Source organism: Mesoplodon mirus, assembly GCF_964341445.2.
Source record: "Mesoplodon mirus genome assembly, chromosome: 6".
NCBI classification, from domain to species: Eukaryota; Metazoa; Chordata; class Mammalia; order Artiodactyla; family Ziphiidae; genus Mesoplodon; species Mesoplodon mirus.
Genome location: NC_138982.1, coordinates 75088867 through 75111851, shown reverse-complemented (window position 1 = coordinate 75111851; position 22985 = coordinate 75088867). Strand labels below are relative to the sequence as shown.

General features: G+C 41.1%; 1 protein-coding gene across 5 annotated transcripts in view; it reads right to left on the bottom strand.

Moving 5' to 3' along the window:
• Positions 1-22540, bottom strand: part of ATP2C1 (ATPase secretory pathway Ca2+ transporting 1) — a 124903-nt gene extending 102363 nt beyond the window's left edge. For 2 of the 5 annotated variants that reach the window (XM_082625186.1, XM_082625188.1), the window contains exons 1-2: positions 7861-7967; positions 7419-7600 (exon numbers count right to left, since the gene is read on the bottom strand). Coding sequence is in view for 2 of the 5 variants with exons in the window: in XM_082625188.1 (XP_082481314.1) it covers positions 7419-7424 (6 nt within the window). In the remaining 3 variants the exon portion in view is untranslated. Of the gene's footprint in view, positions 1-7418; positions 7601-7860; positions 8103-22401 lie in introns of those variants that run through there. The other 3 variants (XM_082625187.1, XM_082625185.1, XM_082625189.1) reach the window with 3 other exon arrangements.
• Between the last annotated feature and the right edge of the window lie 445 nt (positions 22541-22985).

Below are 22985 nucleotides of genomic sequence, written 5' to 3'. Positions count from 1 at the left end.
CTGACTCAACCCTCCCCTTCATTCCCTGTTATCAAGATACTGCCCAAGCTCTGCTTGTTTTGCCTAGGAGTAAAATGTCTCTCTCATCCATCCCTATCCTCCATTCCCATCATTCTAATGTAGACACAAGGCCAACTCTCTGCCTTTTTTCTACTACCAGTAGAAATCAGAAGAAATTCACCTCTCTTGGTCCCTCAAATGAATTAAGAGTATACATCAAGATATCATAACTGAACTACCAACCTCTAGGGTAGGGGGCTGGCAGATATCAAAGAGTAGTCAGCAAAGACCACATCCTCTTTTTCTGGAGTGGGAAAGGAAATTGAAATTTCCCATCCCATCACAGACACTTTCACTCAGATGTTAACTTGCAGTAAGGAGCAGCCCTGACAAGCATTAAGAAAAGGACACAGGAGAGATTAGTTCACGTGACATTAAAAAGTGGCTTGCATGCTATTTCTGGCACTTGTGCCATGCACCACTTTTGCCTGCTCCAAGGGAATGGAGAACTGACACTCAAGAGGGAAGTGAGGTAAGATTCCCAAAGAAAGCTTGAACCAACGAGCATTTCTGCCCCTCCCAATGTTTAAACCCAGAGGTAGGTACAGCAAACATTCCACTAGGGAAACTCTAAAACAGATAGTCAAACAAAATCTAGTGAAATAACTGCATACTAACATATATAAACATATATATATATATATACATATATATATATATATATACACACACACACAACACATTCGTAGCATAATATACAGCACAAAAACATTAATTTATTTATACTGTAAATGAAAGGCTTTAAGATGAGAAAAAAATCCAGGATCTGTTTTAAAACTGATCTCTCGGGACTTCCCTGGTTGTCAAGAGGTTAAGACTCTACACTCCAAATGCAGGGGGTCCAGGTTCAATCCCTGGTCAGGGAATTAGATCCCGCATGCCGCAACTAAAATCCCACACACCACAACTAAAGATCCCGCACACAGCAATGAAGATCATACGTGCAGCAACTAAGTCCCAGCGCAGCCAAATAAATAAATAAAATTTTTTTAAATAAAGTTTATCTGTCTCCTAGGCAGAGAACAGAACTTCATTATATTAATGGTTCTTAGGAAGTGCTTTGTCCTTTTTGACTTTAAGACATCACAATCAAAATAACTTTAAATCCAATATCTGAAATTCACAACCTAATCAAAAGTCTTAATTTATACTTTACAGTTTCAAAAAAATAATGATCAAGAAAAGTATTATGGGTAATATCCTAAATACTTCTGCCTTATTATTTCTGAGTTTTCCTGTAAAGAACTGAAATCTAACACCAGTACAGGGTAGCAAATATATTCAGTGTCAGGGTCCTACTGCTATTCCAACTTTATCAGGTTATTCGTTTTATGTAACTAAATAAATAAATGAAAATAATTTCTACAAGGATCCTTCAACATCTCAGAGTTTTCTGAAAGAATAAAGAATGTGTTGTGCTAAATTTCTGTTATTTCCTCTTGGGAGACACAAGTTTAGGTCAGTAATTGATGAAATGATCAAAAGTCAAGCCAAAAGACCTCCCTTTACCAAGAAATTATCATTAACAGGAATATTAAAGACATAATTCCAGTTCACACATTCTCTAACATCTGATGCAGGAAGAAAGAGATTGAAGTTGAATTAGATGCCCAGTTACAACCATCTTAAAATGATGTTTCTGACCCCTGCTATTACTGTCTTTCTCTGTCCATAACCTATGATAGCCTTGTAACATTTCATTCAATTTTTTTCTAAATGTATCCAATAAGCTTAGTCTAAACCAATCTAACTGAACACAATTTGAGTAACTCGGTCCTCCTTATCCACAGGTTCTGTGTGGCAGATTCAACCAACTGCAGATCAAAAACACTAAAAAAAATTCCAGAAAGTTTCAAAAAGCAAAACTTGAATTTGTTGCATGCTAGCAACTATTTACATTGTTTTTTACAACTATTTATATAGCATTTAGATTGTATTAGGTATTATAAGTAATCTAGAGATGATTTAAAGTGTAAGGGAGGATGTGCACAGGCCATACGTAAATTACTACACCATTCTGTATAAGGGACTTGAGCATCCTCAGATTTTGATATCCATGGGGTTCCTGGAACCAATCCCCTGATACTAAGGAATGACAGTAATTCTAAGATGTATACCTTTGTCAATATTAACTTAAAACCTTGAAGACGGAAGACATATTAACCAATGCATATAAATACCAGCCATATAAAGGAAATTGCATTGATGGCCTGACATTTCTTTTTCTGAGAAATCCTTTCTTGTGTGAAATGATGGCATTAACCTAGAGTTCATCCAACCAGTTTTTACTTTACCGCCTTTTACTAACACTTGTCCATATGAAAACTGTAAAAATAATCTTGTCACAACTGATGCCTGAAATCACTATAAAAAGAACCTGTTATTTAACAAAGTAAACATGGGAGGAACTTTTGAACTTACAAAGAGATCTCTAAGATGTTACATGTAACAATGGTCTAATTCAAAATTTTCCCAGCTAACTTTACCATCAAGCTAAGGTGTTCTTTCCAGCTCTAAAACAAAATTTTACCTTGTTAATAAACAGATTATGGTTAACCAAGATCTCAAAAGAAAATCAGCCTTGAGCTCCAAGGGGAATGTTCCCTAGGAGACTATTCTGATTGATACTGCTTCAGTTAACAGAGTTGAGTTCTACTGACATTAAATGAATAATAAAAACATTAAGACAAATCATGTATTTAGGACTCAACTGTCAGGAGACCACTACTTACAAATATTCTCTGCAGCATCCTTCCTCTGGGTTAAATTACTACAGTTTATCAAATGCTATCACATAATCTTTTAGTTTCAACTCTTTTCTAGAAATACTGATTAAGAATATTATTTTAGGGCCTCCCTGGTGGCGCAGTGGTTGAGAGTCCGCCTGCCGATGCAGGGGATACGGGTTCGTGCCCCGGTCTGGGAGGATCCCATATGCCGCGGAGCGGCTGGGCCCGTGAGCCATGGCCGCTGAGCCTGTGCGTCCGGAGCCTGTGCTCCGCAACGGGAGAGGCCACAACAGTGAGAGGCCCGCGTACAGCAAAAAAAAAAAAAAAAAAAAAAAAAAAAAAAAAAAAAAAGAATATTATTTTATCAACAAAACTGCAAACATTATAAATTATATTTTCCACACCTAAAGATATAAAATATTTTTAAAACCTGGTTTCTTATTTTTAAAGAAATACAATTAATATGGTTTCTCATCCCTTTTTCCTTACCGTTCCTCCAACTATCCTAACACAATCTTTCCTTAACATATTTCTAGTGACTAACAATTTGAACTTGAGTAATAAACTATTTTAAAAAGTAAAGTGTAGGGGCCTCCCTGGTGGTGCAGTGGTTGAGAGTCCGCCTGCCGATGCAGGGCACATGGGTTCGTGCCCCGGTCCGGGAAGATCCCACAGAGCGGCTGGGCCCGTGAGCCATGGCCGCTGAGCCTGCACGTCCGGAGCCTGTGCTCCGCAATGGGAGAGGCCACAACAGTGAGAGGCCCGTGTACGGCAAAAGAAAATAAATAAATAAATAAATAAATAGTAAAGTGTAAAGAAACGTACTATCATTTTCAAATGCTATCCAAAAAGATCAGGGGAATTTATTCTAGATGGATTAGCCATGCCTCTAACCTTAAATTAAGCATGTCCTAAAATCTTGAAGATTATTATATTTCTATATTTAAGGCTATGTTAAATAGTTTCATGTGCATTAAATTTATAGTGGTTTTTCTATGAAACAGACCAAATTTATTCCAAAGAAAAAAATCCATTACTGGGAAGGAGAAATTATTTGCAAATTTCTCCAGCTAGAAATATCTTTTCTAATAAGCCATCCCTTTAAACATACAAATGATTAATTTTTTAAAAATCAGAAAAAGAGCCATTTACTTGTGCATCTCCAGTTCCTAAATGGTATCTGTTTAGATCTGTGATAAACATGCAAAAAGGAGCTCCAAAGGATGTGGATAAAATCCTAACCCATAAATGGAAGTCTAGAACCAGTCCCTGAAATTCCAGGAAACTAATACTTCAGATACTTCTAGTGACTGACTCTAAGTATTCATGATGCATCCTGGAGGCTAAGGCTAAAAACTGATCAAGGTTTGCCAAGAAAGTTTAAATGGGTCATGGGAGAAAGGTCCAGAAGAACTGAAACTGAAGTACCAAAAGAAATTAAGCACAGTGGTTGAAAGGAGCCACATGGATGAAGTTGTAGACACGACACACTCCCTAAGGACCTCCAGGCTCCCACTCCCAGGGCCACTAGCAATTCCATCCTATGCACACCTAGAGGTAGCTGGAACTTACCTACACACCAACTGGAGGAGTCTGTTTCTGGGGAACAGCAGCAACCACTCAGTCACTCGGCAGGCTAACTGTGTATCAACCATCCTTCTCTGGCACTTTACATACCAGGCTTCATTCTTTCCTCACACCCACCCTCCAAAAGAGGCCATTATCCCATTTCCAGATGGGAAAACTCAGCAGCTAAAAAAGCTGAGAAACATAGTAACTCATGAGATATTTACGAGAGGAAAAACATTACCTATTCCGATTCAAATCCAAGCCTGTCTCTTTCTACACTGTCCTCTGGTTTGTTGGTAGAGCCCCAACATCTCTACAGGCTTAAAGCCTTACACTATAGAAAATTCTGCACTTAAATCCACCCACTCCCTAACAATGAAAACTTCACACACAGCATTTTGGCCACTACTGTACCCCCTTTCAACATTCAATGTCATGGGCTTCCCTGGTGGCGCAGTGGTTAAGAATCTGCCTCCGAATGCAGCAGACACAGCTTCAAGCCCTGGTCCAGGAAGATCCCACGTGCCATGGAGCAACTAAGCCCGTGCGCCACAACTACTGAGCCTGCGCTATAGAGCCCGCAAGCCACAGCTACTGAAGCCCGTGCACCTAGAGCCCGTGCTCTGCAACAAGAGAAGCCACCGCAACGAAGAGGTGCCCCCGCTCACTGCAACTAGAGAAAAGCCCGCGTGCAGCAACAAAGACCCAATGCAGCCCTAAATAAATAAATTAATTAATTTATTAACCAAAAAAACATTCAATGTCGTAACAACATTAATGGCAGGTGGCATATTAGTATGCAAACACTGGGCTAGGCTATTTACAATTAACATTTATTGAGCACTACTATATATGCCAGATACTATTCTAAATGCTAACAACCTAAATGCTACTAATAAGGTAGGTTCTATCAATATCTTTATTTCACAGATAAAGAAATTGAAGCACAAGATGCTTTACTAATGTGCACAAGGCCAAATGATGGTAAGTGGGGATCCAGCATTCAAATCAAGTTGCCTGGTTCCACAGTGTGCTCTTAAATGCTAGCCATCCTCTCTCCCAAGAGAATTTATAGTTTCTCATTTAACCCTCCTAACTATGTAAGCCAAGTATTACCAATCCTGATTTATAGATGAGGAAACAGAGGCTTAGAAAGGTTAATTTGCTTAAAATCACACAACTTTTAGTGGTTAAGGTATAATTCCAGTCTGTTTTTGTTTCACACCCCTAAGATGTTACTATATCTCATATAAAAGAGAATACTAACTGTAAAAAGGAAAGAGACAGTAATCTATGTATTTCAAAATGGCCAATTGGTTTTGAAAATTTCTAGGCTATATACAAGTTCTTAAAAATGTTTAAGAAAAGAAAAAGAAGTGTTATGGTAATGAGAAACTGACAAAAATGGCCTCAATCATTATGAGGCGGAAAACCTCCACTAGTTTTTAAGAATTGTATAATCTTTTACTATGAGGCCAAATCATTATTTGGCCATAGAGTACAGAGACTCAGACACAAGCGTGCACCATGCTCCCATCTCACAACCACTCCCTACCACCTGAACAGACAATGAGAGCCAGCTTTATTAGTCATGCTCCTTTTCCTAAGAGATCAAGAAACAGAAAAGCAACATCTAACAATCCACTGACTTGAGGCTACACTCTTAAATCTGGTAACGTTCTAAAAGCAGAAGCTCAAGTTTAACATGTTATTTAAGATTCAACTACCAAGAAACAGGTATATGAATGCATTTAATATTCTTTGTCTCTTGTACAGAAAGGATCTGCCTTCCTTAAATCTATAAACTAAAAGACAAAGTGGAAAAAACCTCAGAAAACTGATTTTCCGTACCACCAGACAAAAATTACTGCTTTCGAATGCTGTTTCTAAAGATCCAGTTAGACAGTGGAAGTCCGCTGCAGTTATATACATGAGTATTTCAGAAAATGTCTTCCACAAATTATCCATCCAGAGTAAAATTAAGCAAGATAATCATGCCTTTCATCGTATTTCCCTCATATCCCAGGGGTCTCAGATAGCAAAACACATTATCGCATATAAGAAAAGTCTATTTTAAAATAACTAGTCCTACTTAGGACAATCAAGCTTACATTTTCAACAACAGAAAAACAAATTAGAAAGCCAGCAAGCCCAACTGCAGCTCCTTTGTACCAGATATAGATTTTAAAAACCAAAGATACATGAAAACAAAATGTAATTTGTAAATATCTTTCATAGCAACTTACAGCCCCACTCAAAAAAAACAAGGAATAAATGAAAAAAGATTATCACACACAAGTCATTAGTCCAAAGAATAAGCGTGTTTGTTTCGGGACGGGAAAAACAACACTGATTCAGAGTTGTTCAATGCTTTTAGAAAATAATCAGTGTATGAAAAGCATTAAATATTTTATAAGGCCAAAGGAATCAAGTAACATGTGAATGATAATCCAGTGCAGTTGCAGCATACAGTGGACAAACAGATTCCACTGTCAACCTCCCAAAGCATGTTTTGAAATGAGGAGGAACTTTAAGAAATCACCTCATAATATTTCGTTAAAATCAGAATTGATTTTTGTGAACTGAAAAACAACGAATTTTTTTCCCCAAAGCTGCATTTAATAAAAAATAGTTTTCTTTGTTATAAATGAATCCAGCTACACCAAATCAAGGCTTGATATGCAAATATACAGGGATGCAATGCAGAGCCTTCCCTCCCCATCTCCACTTCCCCTGGAGTGATTCCTCTCTCAGAGACTATGAAAACATGCAGAGATGCCATCTGAAATGAAAACTTCCCTTCCATCCCCTAAGCTAAAGAAGCAGGTTCCTCGGGAAAGCAGAATCAAGCTCAGTCACCCTACAGAACCTTAATTTCCGAAACGCCCCATGTTACCAAAATAAAAGCTAGATATCCTAGGAAAGCAATTCCTTGGACACTTCACAATCAAAGGAAAAATAAAATCAGAGAATTAAAAAGGTGGCGAAAGACAGACAACTTAAAAGCCAACCACCACACCCTCAACTCCGCGCTGCAACCCGCCTGCCGGGGGCCTTTACCTTCATCTTCCATCGAAACTGCACTTGGGTTGATGGCTACAAAGTCTTTAGTGTCAGCCACGGCCACACTGGGAAGAGAGAGGAGAGGAGGACAAGAAGAGAGGCCCCCGGAATCCCAGGCCGTCACCCCCGCTCCCGGCCACGCGACCCGCGGCTGCGCCCACCACCCCTAACAGCAGCATCTGCAAGAGAAACCGGAGAAGCGGCGCTGACGGGTGCGGGAAGGGACGTCCGCCCACCACCACCCCGGCCCCGCGCCCGCCCCCTGGCTGCCCGCATCCCCCCACTCACGCCGGCGGGGCGGGGCAGCGCCCCGGAGACGCCCCCAGCCGGGTACCTCGGACGCCCCCAGGACCTGGAAGTTTCTAGAAACGGGGGACAAGAGATCATCCGGGCGCCCCCCAAAGCCCCAGACCCCTTTTCTGGGCTGCGGGGGACTCACCCGCGGGCTCGCGGGAGAGGCTCGCCGAGCGGCGGCGCCGGACGGGCGCCTATCCCGGCGTGGGGGCGGCAACCGGGAAGGCGGGCGGGGCGGGAAGGGCAGCAGGTGAGGGGACTGGTCTCGGGCGGCCCGGCGGCTCGGTGCGGCAGTGCTGGTCTGCTCCCGCCTCCGCCTCCTGGGCTCCGCCCTCCCCACCGCCCGCCGACCCGGCGCGCCCCGCACCCCGGGCCCGCCCCGCACTCCCGGGGCCAGGCGGACCGAGCTTTGTCGCCACCACTTCCGCCACGAGGGGCGCGCGCGCAGGCGCACTTGCACGCCCGGGCACGGACGGCGGAAATGAGCGGAGCCCGCCCCAAGGGGCTTCGGCTGGGCGCGCCAGCCCAGGCCCCACCTGCCCTGCGGCGGCCCCTTGCCCATCCCGGAGACGTGCCCGGCGTTTCTGCGCACCCACCGGGCGCAAGCGTGGGAGAGCTGCCAGCTCCCCCGCGCCGGCCGCGCGTCCTCAGGAAGCAGCCGCTGGCCCAGACCGAACGGGCAGGCGCAGCCATGTTCTGGCCCCCCGAGGTGTCTGAGCGCCCCAACGATGCAGCGGGAAGCCGCTCCCGCTGGGCGGCCGTCACAATCTGGGCAGGTGACGCGGGGACCCCGCGGCCTCACTTGCAAGCCAGTCACGGCTGCTCTGCGCTGACCGCGGGGCGGGGCCCCGCGGGGCCACTTCCCAAAGTTCCATCCCGATGGGGGTTTGCCTCAGCGCCCGCGAGCAAAGAGAGCCAAGAGCTCCGAGAGCTCAGAGGAGGGCTTCGCATCCGTTCAAGTGTGCAACCCGAGAGGCTGGAACAATTAAAAGCCTCTTGTCCCCAGATGGAAGCTGAAGAACGGGCATTACCTTCAGCCGCAGGTTCTCTTTTGCCACTTGAACTTTTCACTTGCTCAGCACCTAACCCAGACCCCCAGCAGGTCACTTTTGATGGACGATTGAGTTTAATAATCCTTGTCAAGCCAGACACAGCAGACGTTGAACCTAAGTCGTCGCGCACCCAGATCCTCTAGAGGGCAGGTCTACACCTGCTGAGTTCCAGCACATCCTGCAAAGAACTCAGGGGACAGGATAACAAACGGACCGGGTTACCTGTTCTGTTTGGCCCAGGTTAAGTGGAACTAGTCTAGGATCAAAAATCCTGGGCAGGTTTCTTGATTGAAGAAACATTGAGATTTTATTCGGCAAGGTCACTTTTAAATTTCAGAAGTGAAACCATAAAAATGAAGATGAAACATTTCGAGTCTCGGAATTACTATGTATATGACCACCTTTGGCTTGCATGCTTAATGATTTTTGTCCACTTAGTGGTGATACACATAAGGCTATGATTGGTACAACAGTGAATGTGCTATCTCTTGCCCAGTGCCGTAATCAGTTTGTAATGATTATTACTATACTTACTGGACCTTGACACCACCACAGCATCACATTAAAAACACAAGAAAGCCTCTAAAGTAGGAAATGTATAGACATAGACGTTATTTGTTATTAACATATGATCTTACAAAATAGAGGGTAATTTTCTATTGGATTGCTTTAATGAGCTCAAACATTTTATCTCCGGCAACTTTTTAGAATTATCTGTTGTGAACTGCAATACTCCTGCACTGACACTGAATTCCTAATTACCCACCCCCCCAAGATTTATCACTCCATTGCTTATATCTAAAGTAACTTACACTGGAATTTTACTCTTTGGTTGCCTAAATTGTGAAAGCCATTATTCCTATTGCCAAGCCAAAAAAGAAACTGGATAACACCAGCTTTGTTCAGAAGAATTGTTACTTACTTCATGCATCACCTCACAAATTCCAAGGCACTGGAGCAGCAAAAACCCCTAAAGGATAGCTTTCAACCACTTAGCTGATCCTTAAGCTTCATCAACATATCTCTGCAGAGTGGTCTTCTGTTCTATGCCTGTACCAAGCTAGCTCCTCCACCAAGCTAGCCAATATAAGTAGCACAAACTTTGACTTCCTATGTATAGGAAAGGCAGCATTTATTAACAATATTCAAGCCAGAGCAGTGAGGAATGCTTGGGCCACAAGCTTCAGAAATCTTCCTTCTCCCAGCATTTCCTTCTCTGACCAGCTGACCCACCACGAAACTTTTGTGTAGCAATCTCCACTTCCTCATCTCGGGGAAAGAGGATTAAAATACAGGTACACTGCATTACATACACATACAAACATATATGTGTGTACACACATTCACATACATACATACATATATATTATGAGAATATATATAGATCTGGGCATAACAACTATCCTTTCTCCCTCAAAAGATCGTTGTGAGGATCTGGTAAAATGAAGACAGGTTGTGAATTATAAGCACTACAAAAGTTTAAGATTATCATACGGAGAAGTAGGCAAAAGTATGGACTGTTATGAGGTAGAATGAGATTGATGGCAACGAAATGTATTATGTTCAAGTTTCCTCTCAATTCTTTAGAAATCAGTGCTCTAAAAATCTTTACTCCCATTTTGTTCTGAATATTTAACCTGCAAAATTAAAGAGATCTGATGCAAAAAGTGGACATGTGAGCAATAGAGGGGAAATTTGTCAGGCATCTCTGCTTAGGGAAATATTACAAATAGGGAAGATTGAGGAAGGACAGACGTGATGTTCTAATTTTATTTATACTGTGCCTTATTACACAAAGGTTGTGAGGCATCCTGTTTTAATATCAAATTTGATAGCTGGCATTTTTAGAAACCTGGATGATAAAGATATATGTGGCCTTTAGGATTTAAAAATTAACTTAGAAAAGGTTATTTTAAATCCTCGATGTCTTTTTTGTGGCCTCTCCTGTTGTGGAGCACAGGCTCTGGACGCACAGGCTCAGCGGCCATGGCTCACGGGCCTAGCCGCTCCGCGGCATGTGGGATCTTCCCAGACTGGGGCACGAACCCGTATGCCCTGCATCGGCAGGTGGACGCTCAACCACTGTGCCACCAGGGAAGACCGATCCTCAATGTCTTAAAGACTCTTTTAACATTGTTTTAAGTATCAAAGGTTAATAATTAAGGAATTTTACATAGCTGCTAGAAAAAAAAAGTCATATTTTAAGTGGAATATTCTAAAAAATGTTGTCATATTTTAAGTGGAATATTCTAAAAGCATATAAAGACAATTCTTCATTTTGTAAGTCAACCTACTCCAACAGAACAACAGAAGTATTTTTCTTCTTATAAGATAAGGGACCTGCTACGGGTCAAGTCTGGGGAAATACAGTCTTACTGCAAGAAGTGTCCTATGAAATGAGTGTCATAACAACCACCTGCCAGAATTGCTATACATCTTCTTGGTTCCATGTCTTAGCAGTACTGGAAGAGTAAAAACTGGAAGCAAGAATAAAATCAAATGGGCTCAAAAATGAGCAGAAGAAACCTGGAAATTTAAAGTATATTCTTTTTATTTTTAAAGAAGTTTATTCCAAGTATGACTCAGTTTCCCCATTCAAGGGTTCTGAGCATGCAGTGACATTTGGGATCTTTGGTATGTAGTACTACCAATCTTCTGGGTTGGAGGTGAGGGTAGGTCAGGGGTGCAGGTGAGTGAGGGTTAGAAAGGGAAGGAGCAAAAGTGAGTGTGAGTTCATGTCCAAGAGCCAACTCTGCACTTCATTATTTCCATGGAAAATAGAATATTCCATATTACATATACCCCAAGATTTGAGATAAAAATGAACCCATTTAGGGCTTCCCTGGTGGCGCAGTGGTTGAGAGTCCGCCTGCCGATGCAGGGGACGCGGGTTCGTGCCCCGGTTCGGAAGGATCCCGCATGCCGCGGAGCAGCTGGGCCCGTGAGCCATGGCCGCTGAGCCTGCGCGTCCAGAGCCTGTGCTCCGCAACGGGAGAGGCCGCAACGGTGGGAGGCCCGCGTACCAAAAAAAAAAAAAAAAAAAAAAGAACCCATTTAAAAGCTATTCTCTCCAGTTTCCAAATTGGCATAATTCATCTCTGGTCCCAAAATATTTTGTCTATAGTATATATATAAGACCTATTGAATAAATGTGTAATCTGGAAAATGGTCATCACAAAAAAAATCTGTTGTTGAATGAATAAACATAATCCCAACTTTACTTTGCTTCTTGCTTTCTATGATCAAACTAAAACGAGCTGCTACTTTCCTTTAAAGCAAAGAAAAATTAAGGGATTTTCAAAGGTTTAAAAATGAACTCACATCTCCAAAGGGGTTAGCTATGACAACTTGATCTGAACGGGAATAAGTACTAATCATTGCAAGAAGTGTTAAATATTGAACACTGCCCAGAACAGATGAAATTTCAGACTTGGATTTTGAACTCAGGTAACCATTTGAAATTAAAAGATAATGATGTTGAGGTGGCTGCTTCTATGCAAGTAGGAGCTTGTGCTTGTGCTTGAGCTTGTGCTTTGGATTTTGATAGCATGCATATCAATGTCTGACAAAGTCAAAAACACTGTAATTCCCAACACAGTCTTGAGTTATTTCCTTAGGGACCACGGCATCTACTCTTAATTCTTAGACAAGACGACTAAGGTCTTAATGTTAAGACCTCATAATGGCTTTAGATAGTAGGGAGGACATAACAACTATTATACCTTTTTTATATTCCATAATTTAAATCAACAATTAAAATTGTCAATTGCTGCATCAGTTTAATCAGTAAACAGCTACAAAAGAACTAAAAAGATAAGAACATTTTCAGTTATACTCTTATAGCAAAGACACTAATGATTTCTTGCATTACTAAGCATTGTGTCATGCTACTAGGGCTGGGGCAGCTGTGGGCAGGAAATGGTCAATAAGGACCTGTGAAGCTGTAAGTCATCATCACTATCCCCCTGGCTTTAGCAACGACCTTCCATCTTCTAAAGGGCACATGCGCTATTCTTGAGAAGGTACAGCAAACCCTGTCAGCTTTGATTTTGAAAATATACGTCATCAAATGATCTACATCAGTAGTTCTCAAACTATGATCCCTGCCACCTTAGTACTTTTTAGAAATGCAGATTTGGGGCTCCACCTCAGACCTACTGAATTAGCAACTCTGTGGGTAGGGCCCTGCATTCTGTAGTTTCGTACTTCAGGTGCTAAAGTTTAAACGCTGATTTACAAGAAACATAAAACTTTCATGTAAAAATATTTTGATTGTGCTAATTGTCCTCAATTCTGAAGAATGATTGAGAGCGTATATCAGAATTTTAAACCTCCTCCAGCATTTTTAAATCATAAAGGGCTTTGAACTTTGAGTAATCACCTGTTGGCTTAAGACCAGTTATTTTAAAAGACCCAGGGAAAGGGCATTAAGACCTTAAAGAGATCATACTTCTCCCCTCTTAAGTGGCTCTGAGCATCACATCCGCATAGCCATGCTGGAAAAGAAGAGAACAGAAGTGCAGTGCAGTGGCAGTGGAGCTATGGTTATGTTCCCAGCTATGAAGTCAGCCTTTGTTTTCCTATATCAGCTCAGGACCTTTGGAACAATGCTTCTTTGACCAGGTGTATCAGGCTTTAGCAGCACCAGTTAGATGAAAGAAGGGGGGAAAAAGCTTCATAAATAAAAACAGCCATTCTCTTGAAACAGTGTATTCCTCAGAGAAGCAGTTTCATCCCTCAAAAACAAAACAACAAGCTGTGTAACATTTCAGAGGGTATAAAAAAAATTTTTAAGTGCGTTGTACAAAAATTATATGTCGGGGGCTTCCCTGGTGGCGCAGTGGTTGAGAGTCCACCTGCCGATGCAGGGGACGCGGGTTCGTGCCCCAGTCCGGGAGGATCCCACATGCCGCGGAGCGGCTGGGCCCGTGAGCCATGGCCACTGAGCCTGCGCATCCAGAGCCTGTGCTCCGTAACGGGAGAGGCCACGACAGTGAGAGGCCCGCGTACCACCAAAAAAAAAAAAAAAAAAAAAAAATTATATGTCGTGCAGAGGGTACTATTTCAACATTAGTGAAATAGGATTTTACACTAATCAATCACTTTAAACAATTTGATTATGCACTCATTATATAAGACCAAAATATTTCTATAATATGCTTTACTTATTTTGAGTTGTACATATAGGCCATAGTCCAGTTTAGTGGTAAATATTATAGTAGGGTAAATGGTACAGGACACAATGATAAGGACAGTTACTCATAGAACAAAGGAAGAGGAGTAAGATGAATCAAGAGTTTCCACTAAAAGGAAAATGTACACAAGAAGTCTGGGTATTCAAATACGTTACCAGTGAGAATAATTCAGTAAAGAAATCCAACATAAAGGTGATTTTATCCAGAGACAAGTTATAGTAACTATGTTATAATTGCTAATAACAGATGAGTTTACAAAAGCTTGATTACATCTCAATGAAATCTTAAAGTCTTTAGTGCTGCTATAATTTTTCTACTGTGTAGTTTTTAACAGCATTAACATGCTCTTTCTCTCTGTGTATTAAATGGCCTGCTTGGAAGGATAGTAAATGGTGTATTTAATATTAATTAGACCAATATAGGAGTTTTGAGATCTATTGTATTTGCAAATAATCCCATTACAAATAATGTCTTTTGTAAATATAAATGGGAATGCGGGTGGGGGACCTTTGAGTTTTAGCAGTACCAGAACATCTTCATCTGCATGGTACTATTTACTATAGAACAAAATACACTGAAAGAATATCCTCTGCTTCATTCAGTGGGTTTGGGAGCTCAAGCTGCTCAGAACAGGATCTCATTCATTACTTTGGAATCCACCCTATGGCATGGACTCTTGCATATTGTAGCAAAACACCTTTTTGTTTGTTTTTTGTTTGTTTGTTATACCATTCTTCCAGAGCTGGATATTCTTGGAAACCAAGGAAAATTATGTTTCAGGTCCCCTCACTTGCAGATGCCCCTTTTAAGGTCCTAAAAGAGACCCTAGCAATGGTCTCATGGTTTGGTAAAATTTGCAAAAGATATTTTAACTGCAGTTGATTATAGAGTACTCTTTTTGCTGAATTTTCCCACTTCACACTTCTCCTATCATGTAGCACTGGAACAGCCAAGAGCAAAATTCTGGATCTGGCTTAAAGGAAGTTGAGATGGGGATATATTTAGATTTTATTTGTATTTAGTGATATATAAAGGTGATTTGTAGTCATGTCTGTGTATGATTAGGTCAATGCTAGCTGTCCTGGTAGAGAAAGGACATCCAGGAATATTCCCACTACCTACTGTACTAAATCACAAGGCCTGAAATCTTTATATAAATGTGTCCAGTGGTGTCCAGCACCTGAAGTGTATGGCTGGTAAAGGAGAAACAGCCAGAAGCTAGTCTATAGAAATTTTCTAGACTCTAATAAAAACCAAGTATAAATTAACTATGCTAGGAGTATCTGAATTATCTTTCAATTATCGCCTTAGAAAATATTAGAAAGTCATTTTCACATAAAGTGGTGATTAAAGACTCTGAAGTCCAAAAATGTAGGAACAAGACACCTTAGGATGCATCCGTGAATTAGTAAAAATGCTTATTTTTTTTAATATTTTGTGATATTTATTGTATTTGTCACCCAAATTTGTAATTTGTTGTGATTTCATTCTAAGGCTTCACTTTGTATCCAATTTAATATTTATAATTTTGTATTCTTTTTCTTAAAAGAAGTTTCCCCGAATTGAATAACCTTCAGACCTTTCAAAAACGTGGATCTCCACCTAAAAGGATTTAAGGTGTCTTTCCTGCACAGTAGTTATGGTGGTTTTATTTTTAAAACCCCTTTATCCTTAATTAATGAGAGAACACACCAAGGAAAAAGGGAGGAAAAGAAGGGAGGAGGCAAGGGAAAGAAGGAGAGAAAGGGACCCTACCTATGGGAGGTATCTCAGTATGAGGCAATGAATCAGGCTGTAGAGTCAGACAGGCAAACCAGGAGCTAAGATCTTACTGCCATCACGTATAAGCTATGTACCAAGTTACCTTACATCTTGAAACCTCAGTTTTCTCATCCATGAAGTGGAGATAATACCACCAATTTTGTAAGGTTATTATGAAGATTAAATGACAATGTATATAAAGGACATTGCCAAGTGCCTGGCACATACAAGACATTTAGTAAAAATTTTAAATTCCTTATTCTTGAATGTATAATCCAAGTTGTATTACTAGAAATATCCTTACTAATATGCTGCCTTTAGGATGAATAGGAAAGAGATAATTCCAGCATCTTTCCTCCTCTCTTCACAGCAAATTATGAGCAGCACAACATATGCGGGAAGTCCATTCCTTTTTCTGTTAAGACGTGGAACTATTTGTACAAGGTGAGAAAATATGTCATCTTCCATTCTGAACAAAAGTTAGCAAATAAAATGTTACAGACAAACTGTGTAAGAAATAGGATAGGATAGCAAATTTAGAAATCTGCATAAAAAGCTACAACGTGGCTCACAAAAAAGGGTTTTACATTTGAGTTAATGTAGTTAATTATTTCAAAGACAAAGGTTTTGGTGTTCATCCAGTTCATCCTGTGTTTCAAAGACATCTGAGCACAGTAGATTAGGAAAGTTTAGAAGCAGATAACAAGATTAGAAGTAGCTCAGAAGTTAACTCAGGGTCCAGGTGTCTCCCAGGCGTGTCTAACAGTTCACAGCTGTGACAATATGGACAAGAAGGAGGGAATACCTTCAAAAGGGACCGTAATAAGCAACTAGTTGTCAGCACTAAATGCAGGAAAAAAGAAAGTAAAAGAGGTTTTTTATATTAAGGGAAAAAAAGTGATTAAGATGCCACTTAAATAACCTGAAATTTCTCCGTGTACCTGTTCATCAATGACTGCATAAGTATTCTTAGTTATTTACCTTTATACTGGAGAGGGTTATAAAACCTATAAAACCATGGGTACAAGTAGTTCAGTGGTGGATCAGGTGCAGAAAAGCTAGTCATTGGTGCATAAGCTTTTCACCTGAGGTGATTTCTGGATGTAGCTATATTTCCCTTCCTTGATGGAGGAATACATGCTACCAGAATCTCCAAAGACGTTTGATTCTGTCTTCTTTGGCCTTAGATTCTAGAGCAACATGCTCAGATTGTGGAGTACTTACCACTAACTGAATAAAACAAGTGAACTCTAGCTGCTGCATCTGTGCCCACTCTTTTTCCTAAGGTGTCTGAATCATCCATCTTTCTACTGCTCACTGCACAAGAATCTTGGGGCTGAAAGGGGTCTTGTGAGTCATCCAGTCTTCTCTTTCAAGATGCAGAAACTGTCACTACAACATCCCCTGAGGAGGGTCACATACCCCTCCCTCTGCAAAAGGTGGCCCATCTCTTTACCTCTCCTTTTTAGAAAGTCCATCCTTATTATTGTATCACAATCTCCCCCTGCAGTTCAGCCCATTAGTTATGGTTATTTCCTCTGGAACCTCCCAAATGCACCTCCATTTTTCTCTACAAATTAGCCCTGTGTGTCTTGTGAAACACACAAAAAACAAATGCATACACAAAAAAATCACCCCTTAAATTTCTTCCTCACAGAGCCTAACATTCAGGATTCCTTCAAACACCTCTGTCTCAGAATAGCATTCATTACCCCCTAGTCCCCTTGCCTCTGCCACCTACAGCACCCAGCCCCTGAGAGCTAACTCCACAAACTTGTTCTCAGTGCCTTCCATCCAATAGGTACTTTGCTTACCCTCCAGGACATTCTGGGAATCAAATAGTCCCACAAATAGGTGCACAATTGCTACTGGGATAAGTACAGCAACAGAGAGGCATAAGGTGCCTCCAAAGTACCACTGAGAGAGAGGACCAAGGTGGGAAAGTCAGAAGAGGCTGCCCTCAGGGACCTCATACTGAATTAAGATCAGAAGGAAGAGTAGGTATTAACGAGGGGAGGATAGTGAGGGGTCAGTGGGACAAAGGCCCTGACCAGGATGCGGCAGGGAAGCAGGGAGAGGAGAAGGGTACTGTACTTGGAGTGCAGAGAACAGAGGGAGGCCAGGCAAGTGTGCACAGCGCCCTGTGATGGGGAACTCTGTCTTCATCCTAAAAACAAGTAGAAGCCAGTGAAAGATCAGAAGCTTGGGTCTGGGGAGCTTCATGGTCAGGTTTGTCTCTAGAAGACCCCCACCACCACCGCCGCTAGCTGCAGTGTGGAGAATTCATTAGACAGGACAGCAGTGGCTGGAGGGAGACCAACGAGAAGGCTATCACAGTACTTCGGACAAGAAGGGAGATGGCCTCTTGGGCTAGGGTGGCAAGAGGGAGAAGTAGACTGAATGATTGGAGGCACATTTGGGGATAAAATTGAAAGGATTTGCTGATAAATTAGATATTGACCGAGGCAGCAGAAAGTGCCAAAGACGACTCGAGTTCTCTGCCCGAGTAACAGGATGGATGGTGGTGCATTTTCTCAGATAGAGAAGAGGTTTTGGGAGAGGGTATGAGTATGAAGAGTGGGTGCTGTGACCAGAAAGCCATTCATCTTCATGAAAGCCACCAGTTACAATCCTTGGGCATTTACAGGCTATGGAGTGCTGCAGACTGAATGTTTGTGTCCCCCAAGTTCTTATGTTGAAATCCTAACCCCCAGTGTGATGGTATTAGGAGAGGGGCCTTTGGTAGGTGACAGGTCATGAGGACAGAGCCCTCATGAATGGCATTAGTGACCTTGTAAATGAGAAGCCGGAGAGCTCCCTCCTCCCCTTCTGCCACGTGAGGACACAGCCTAGAAGTCAGCACCTGAAACCGGGAAGTGGGTCTCACCAGGCATCAAGCCTGCCGGCACCTTGATCTTGGGCTTTCAGCCTCCAGAACTGTGAGAAATAAATTTCTGTTGTTTATAAGCCACCCAGTCTATGATATTTTGTTACAGCATCCCGAACAGACTCAGGCATGAAGAAAACTGTTGGAGACTTTTTTTGGTTGAACAAATAGCTTTTTTTTTTTTTAATTTCTCCCTTCAGATAGAGGAGACTGTTGCATTTACCATGATAAAATAGTTCAACTTTTGTATCATATTTAATAGTCACAAATATTAAGGTTCAGCTTCGTGTTACCACAGCAATTTAACTGTCAATGTTACCTATATATAGTCATGCAAATTCCTCCACAGAAATGGGGTAGAATCTCTGCCCTCTATCTTAAATTATACAAGGATCATCATTTTCCTTCTGCTTCTAAAGAAATAAAGCTTTTTCTCTACCCAAGCACATGGGGCAAATGCCTTTAGTTTTCCCCTGAGATGTCATTTGAGCATTTCATGACTTTTTTTAGAGGCTTTTAAAAATGGATAACTTCGGTATACTCTCAAGATATAACCAACACACTTACTTTAAGGAGCTAAAAACTCAACATTTCTTAAACCAAGCTGTAGTAAAATTTCTATCCTTTTACCTAGAGAGGAAAGCCTGCATCAGCAACCCAACACCCTATGCAGTATTCCAAATCTCAACATAACTTTTTGGGCGTGTGTAAGAGAACTCCTTAACTTTTATATTGTTATTCAGAGCAGGTATAAGAGCCAAAATGAAGAACTAAGTTTCTAAGGTTCAAATTAAATCCAAATACGTATTTAACAACCCAGCACTGAGGTTAGCATTCACTAAGAAACAAAGCAAGAAATAAAACTTCAGTGATCCTGTTTGAACTGGAAAACTCTTCTTAAGCCATTGAAGGGAAACTTTAGAACAGCCTCCAAAACAAAATCTGGTTCTAATCCTTAATTAAAGTATAGCTACTAAACATAACCCCTGACCCCCAAAGACCATTCTCCTCATTTTAAACTATCAGGGCAGGTCTTGAGCCAGAAATACCTACCATGACTGCAGTGCATGGTTTTTGCCTCATATTATAAACACTTGAGTACAGCTCTTTCTACTAATTAAGACTGTAAGCATCACAGAGGGGTTACACTACACCTGATCCATTTTTACATCTTCATCACCTATAAAAATGTTCCACACACAATATATACGAAAAAACTTGCTTAATCATCAGAGGAATTTCACAAAACAAGATGACAAAGCAGAGCTCTGTTAGGGCAGTATTCAGTCCTATCTAGGTCAACATTGGTATCCATATTTATATACAAGGACATCAATGGTAACATGATTGCATTTTCAGATAACAAGAATATGGAAAGATAGTAAAAAAAAATATGTGTATTAATTTTGTTGGAAGATGACATTATACTAGTTCAAAGGTCTAATTCCAAAAATATATCTTTATATATAGCTATTGTACGTGCCCTCTGGCCCCCAAGACCACTCTCCTCCTTCTGAGCAGATTTACCATTAAATAGGCAAGACATGCCAGATCAGGGCTTAGGTCTTATTTCTTGTTCAGAAAGAAGTTTTCTATTCAAGAGAGAGCAAGGCACCAGATCATCCCAAGTTCTTGTCTATTAATTAGTCATCCTGTACTTTCTGATCCCTCATCTGTGGGACACATGGAAGAAGAGATTTAAGTTGATGAAGCCATAGCAGGGCAGTATAAGCTCTGTTGCTGTCACTAGATTGTTAAGAGATCGAGCATGGTAAAATGGGTCCAGTTTTAAGCCAGGCAGATGGGAATTCAAATTTGCCTTCAGTACTTTCTGGCTGGGTGGCCTTGGGCAAGGCCTCTTACAGTCTCAAAGTCTGCCTTCCTGTACCTTTGTAATGAGGATCCATCCCATGGGAATGTAAGGATTAGAGACAGCCAGTGCAGGTCCTAAAACTATAGGCATTACTAACCTCCTTTCTAACTTTCCAACAAGCTTCCCAAGGTTAGCCATGATTGACTCTGACCTCATTTCTCTAATTCTGTGAGACGTTATGCTGCAGAGCTGTTAACTGGTTTCAGAAAGGAATTGAATATGTTATTTTTCTTATTTTGTCCATTAGTTTATATAGCAAGTTAAGATATCAGCACAATGCTCATAGCTGTTCCAGGTCATCCCAAATGGTTGTCAACTGGGGAGGGGACCACCCATTCAGTCCAAGTCAGAGGATCCTGTTAAACTCTAATAGTCTTTAGTATGAATTTTGTAACATTTAAAAAATAAACTTAAAAAAATAAACTGTACAAGTAATATAGCCACATCTCTGAAAATTTATAATACTGAGAAGGGGGGGGAATCACTTAATCCACATTCCACAGTTCCAGCCCCATCATTTTAGCCTCTTCCCCCTCCCTGTTACTCCCTCCCCTCCCCCCATAATGAGGCCTGAAGGAGCCTGTGCCAGCGTGGCCAATCTAGAACAAGCACCTGGGTATCTGGCTTTCCACCTCAAAAGCAAGCATGCGCTGAGACCTGGAAACCAGGAGATCTCCTTGTAATCTCGACACCTTGCCTAAATAAGAGATAATCTGGACCAGCTTAGCTCCCTCCCTTAGTGAGCACAGTCTGAATTTCCATCACTTGTAAAATCATTAAAGCACTGAGTAAGAGCAGTTTCCCCTCAAACAGTAATAATAATTCTCATTTTCCAAATTATGCATCAACTTTTTGGGAAACCTGTCATTAGAGGATTTTCTGTCTGCTGACCTTTGCTTTCACATCTTGGAAGTGTTTTATTAAGTAGGGCATCTTGTTCAAATACAGGACACTGACACTGTCTCCCATGCGGTTTTGCAGTTCTAGTTACAAGCATGATACACACGCAATTTATGACTCTTTGGGTCTTCGATGTGGCTACACATTTGTCCCTTACCACTGCCATCCTTTTCCCTAAGTGAACCACCAGATTTGAGTGAATCAGATACAGCTACTTCTTCTTACAATTTGGTACAATTCAGAAAAGCAGTTTTTAGAAATGCTTTTTTCATAGATTGTAAGGGATAGAATGATGTAAATCTCAAAACAATAAAATGAATGCATGGTTTTTAAAAAGAAGTGATCAAACATTTTAGCAGGTTTTTTAATATTTAAACTCCCACTTGCTAGTCTACTACTAGAAATTCTAACTTTTGATTGGCTAAAAAGACTAAAATCAGCAGTGCTCCATCCCCTAACTTCCACCAAAAAAGTGACTAATTACTTCTGAAAGATCTTCACAGCTCATTAGTGATCTGTTTAAGGCTATCATACTTACAGTCTACACAATGTTTTTTTGTTTGGCAAATCCTGGTGATATCAACATAGCCATAAATATATACAAAAAGACAAGTGTATTTCTAGGGCCTGCTATTATTCTTTGTCGAGATATTAATAGTTTAAAAATTTGTATTTGATGCCTGAGAAAATTTTCAAGGAATCCACACAATTTAACTCTGATAGTTTAGTCCAGCTATTCAGAGGAAAGGAAAGCAAGAGGTTGTTGTTTTGGGGTTTTTTTGGTTTGTTTGTTTTTTAACTGAACTTGAGCTTAATCTCAGGATCCAAATGTTCCAAGTTCAAATAAATCCCCCACATGCCGGCTTGCTCCTTTGCCAAATCTGAACAGCTGAAAGCAAGTGCCGACTTGTGCCTACAAACAGGTAAACTAGCAGAAAATAAATCACCAAATGACATAAAGGCAACACCCAGAATCCAACCCCCATTAACCTTAAAGGTAATGTAAACAAAATGGTACCTGTTCTTCGTCTCTTTGGTTTCTCAGCATCGATAAATATTTTCTAATTGCATGGAGGGGGTATTTTTTGAAATAAGAGAATCTTGACTGAGGCAACAGATTATCCATGGTGAGGAAAGCACGAAGAGCCTTATGTGCCCCTCCCTGTCAGAAACCACATGAAATCTAGAAGCTGCACAATTCCTCAGATGCCTAGAGATTTGCTTGTAGCTTGACCACTTTCCTGCAAACAAAGCAGACCTTCTCCGCGCTGCTTCCTCTTTTGGGTAGAGTTCTTGGTGAAAGCAGACAGCCACGTCCCAACGCCGTCCTAAAAGCATCCAGAAATGCAATGCCCAGAGGGCAGCAGGAGCCAGGAGGAATCCAGGGGCTGGTCCGCCGAATGCAAATTGCTTAGTGGTAGTGGTGCGACTGTCCTATTTCTAGCAACAGCATTCTGTTGCAAGCTATGTTAATATTAGGTAGCTGGTGACTTTCCACACCCACAGACTCTCATGAGGTTTAATCTTAATTCTTCTGACAGCCTTTCTAGCTCTTAAAGAGGACATGACATGTGTTTTTTTCCTGTTTCCTTCCAGAATTCT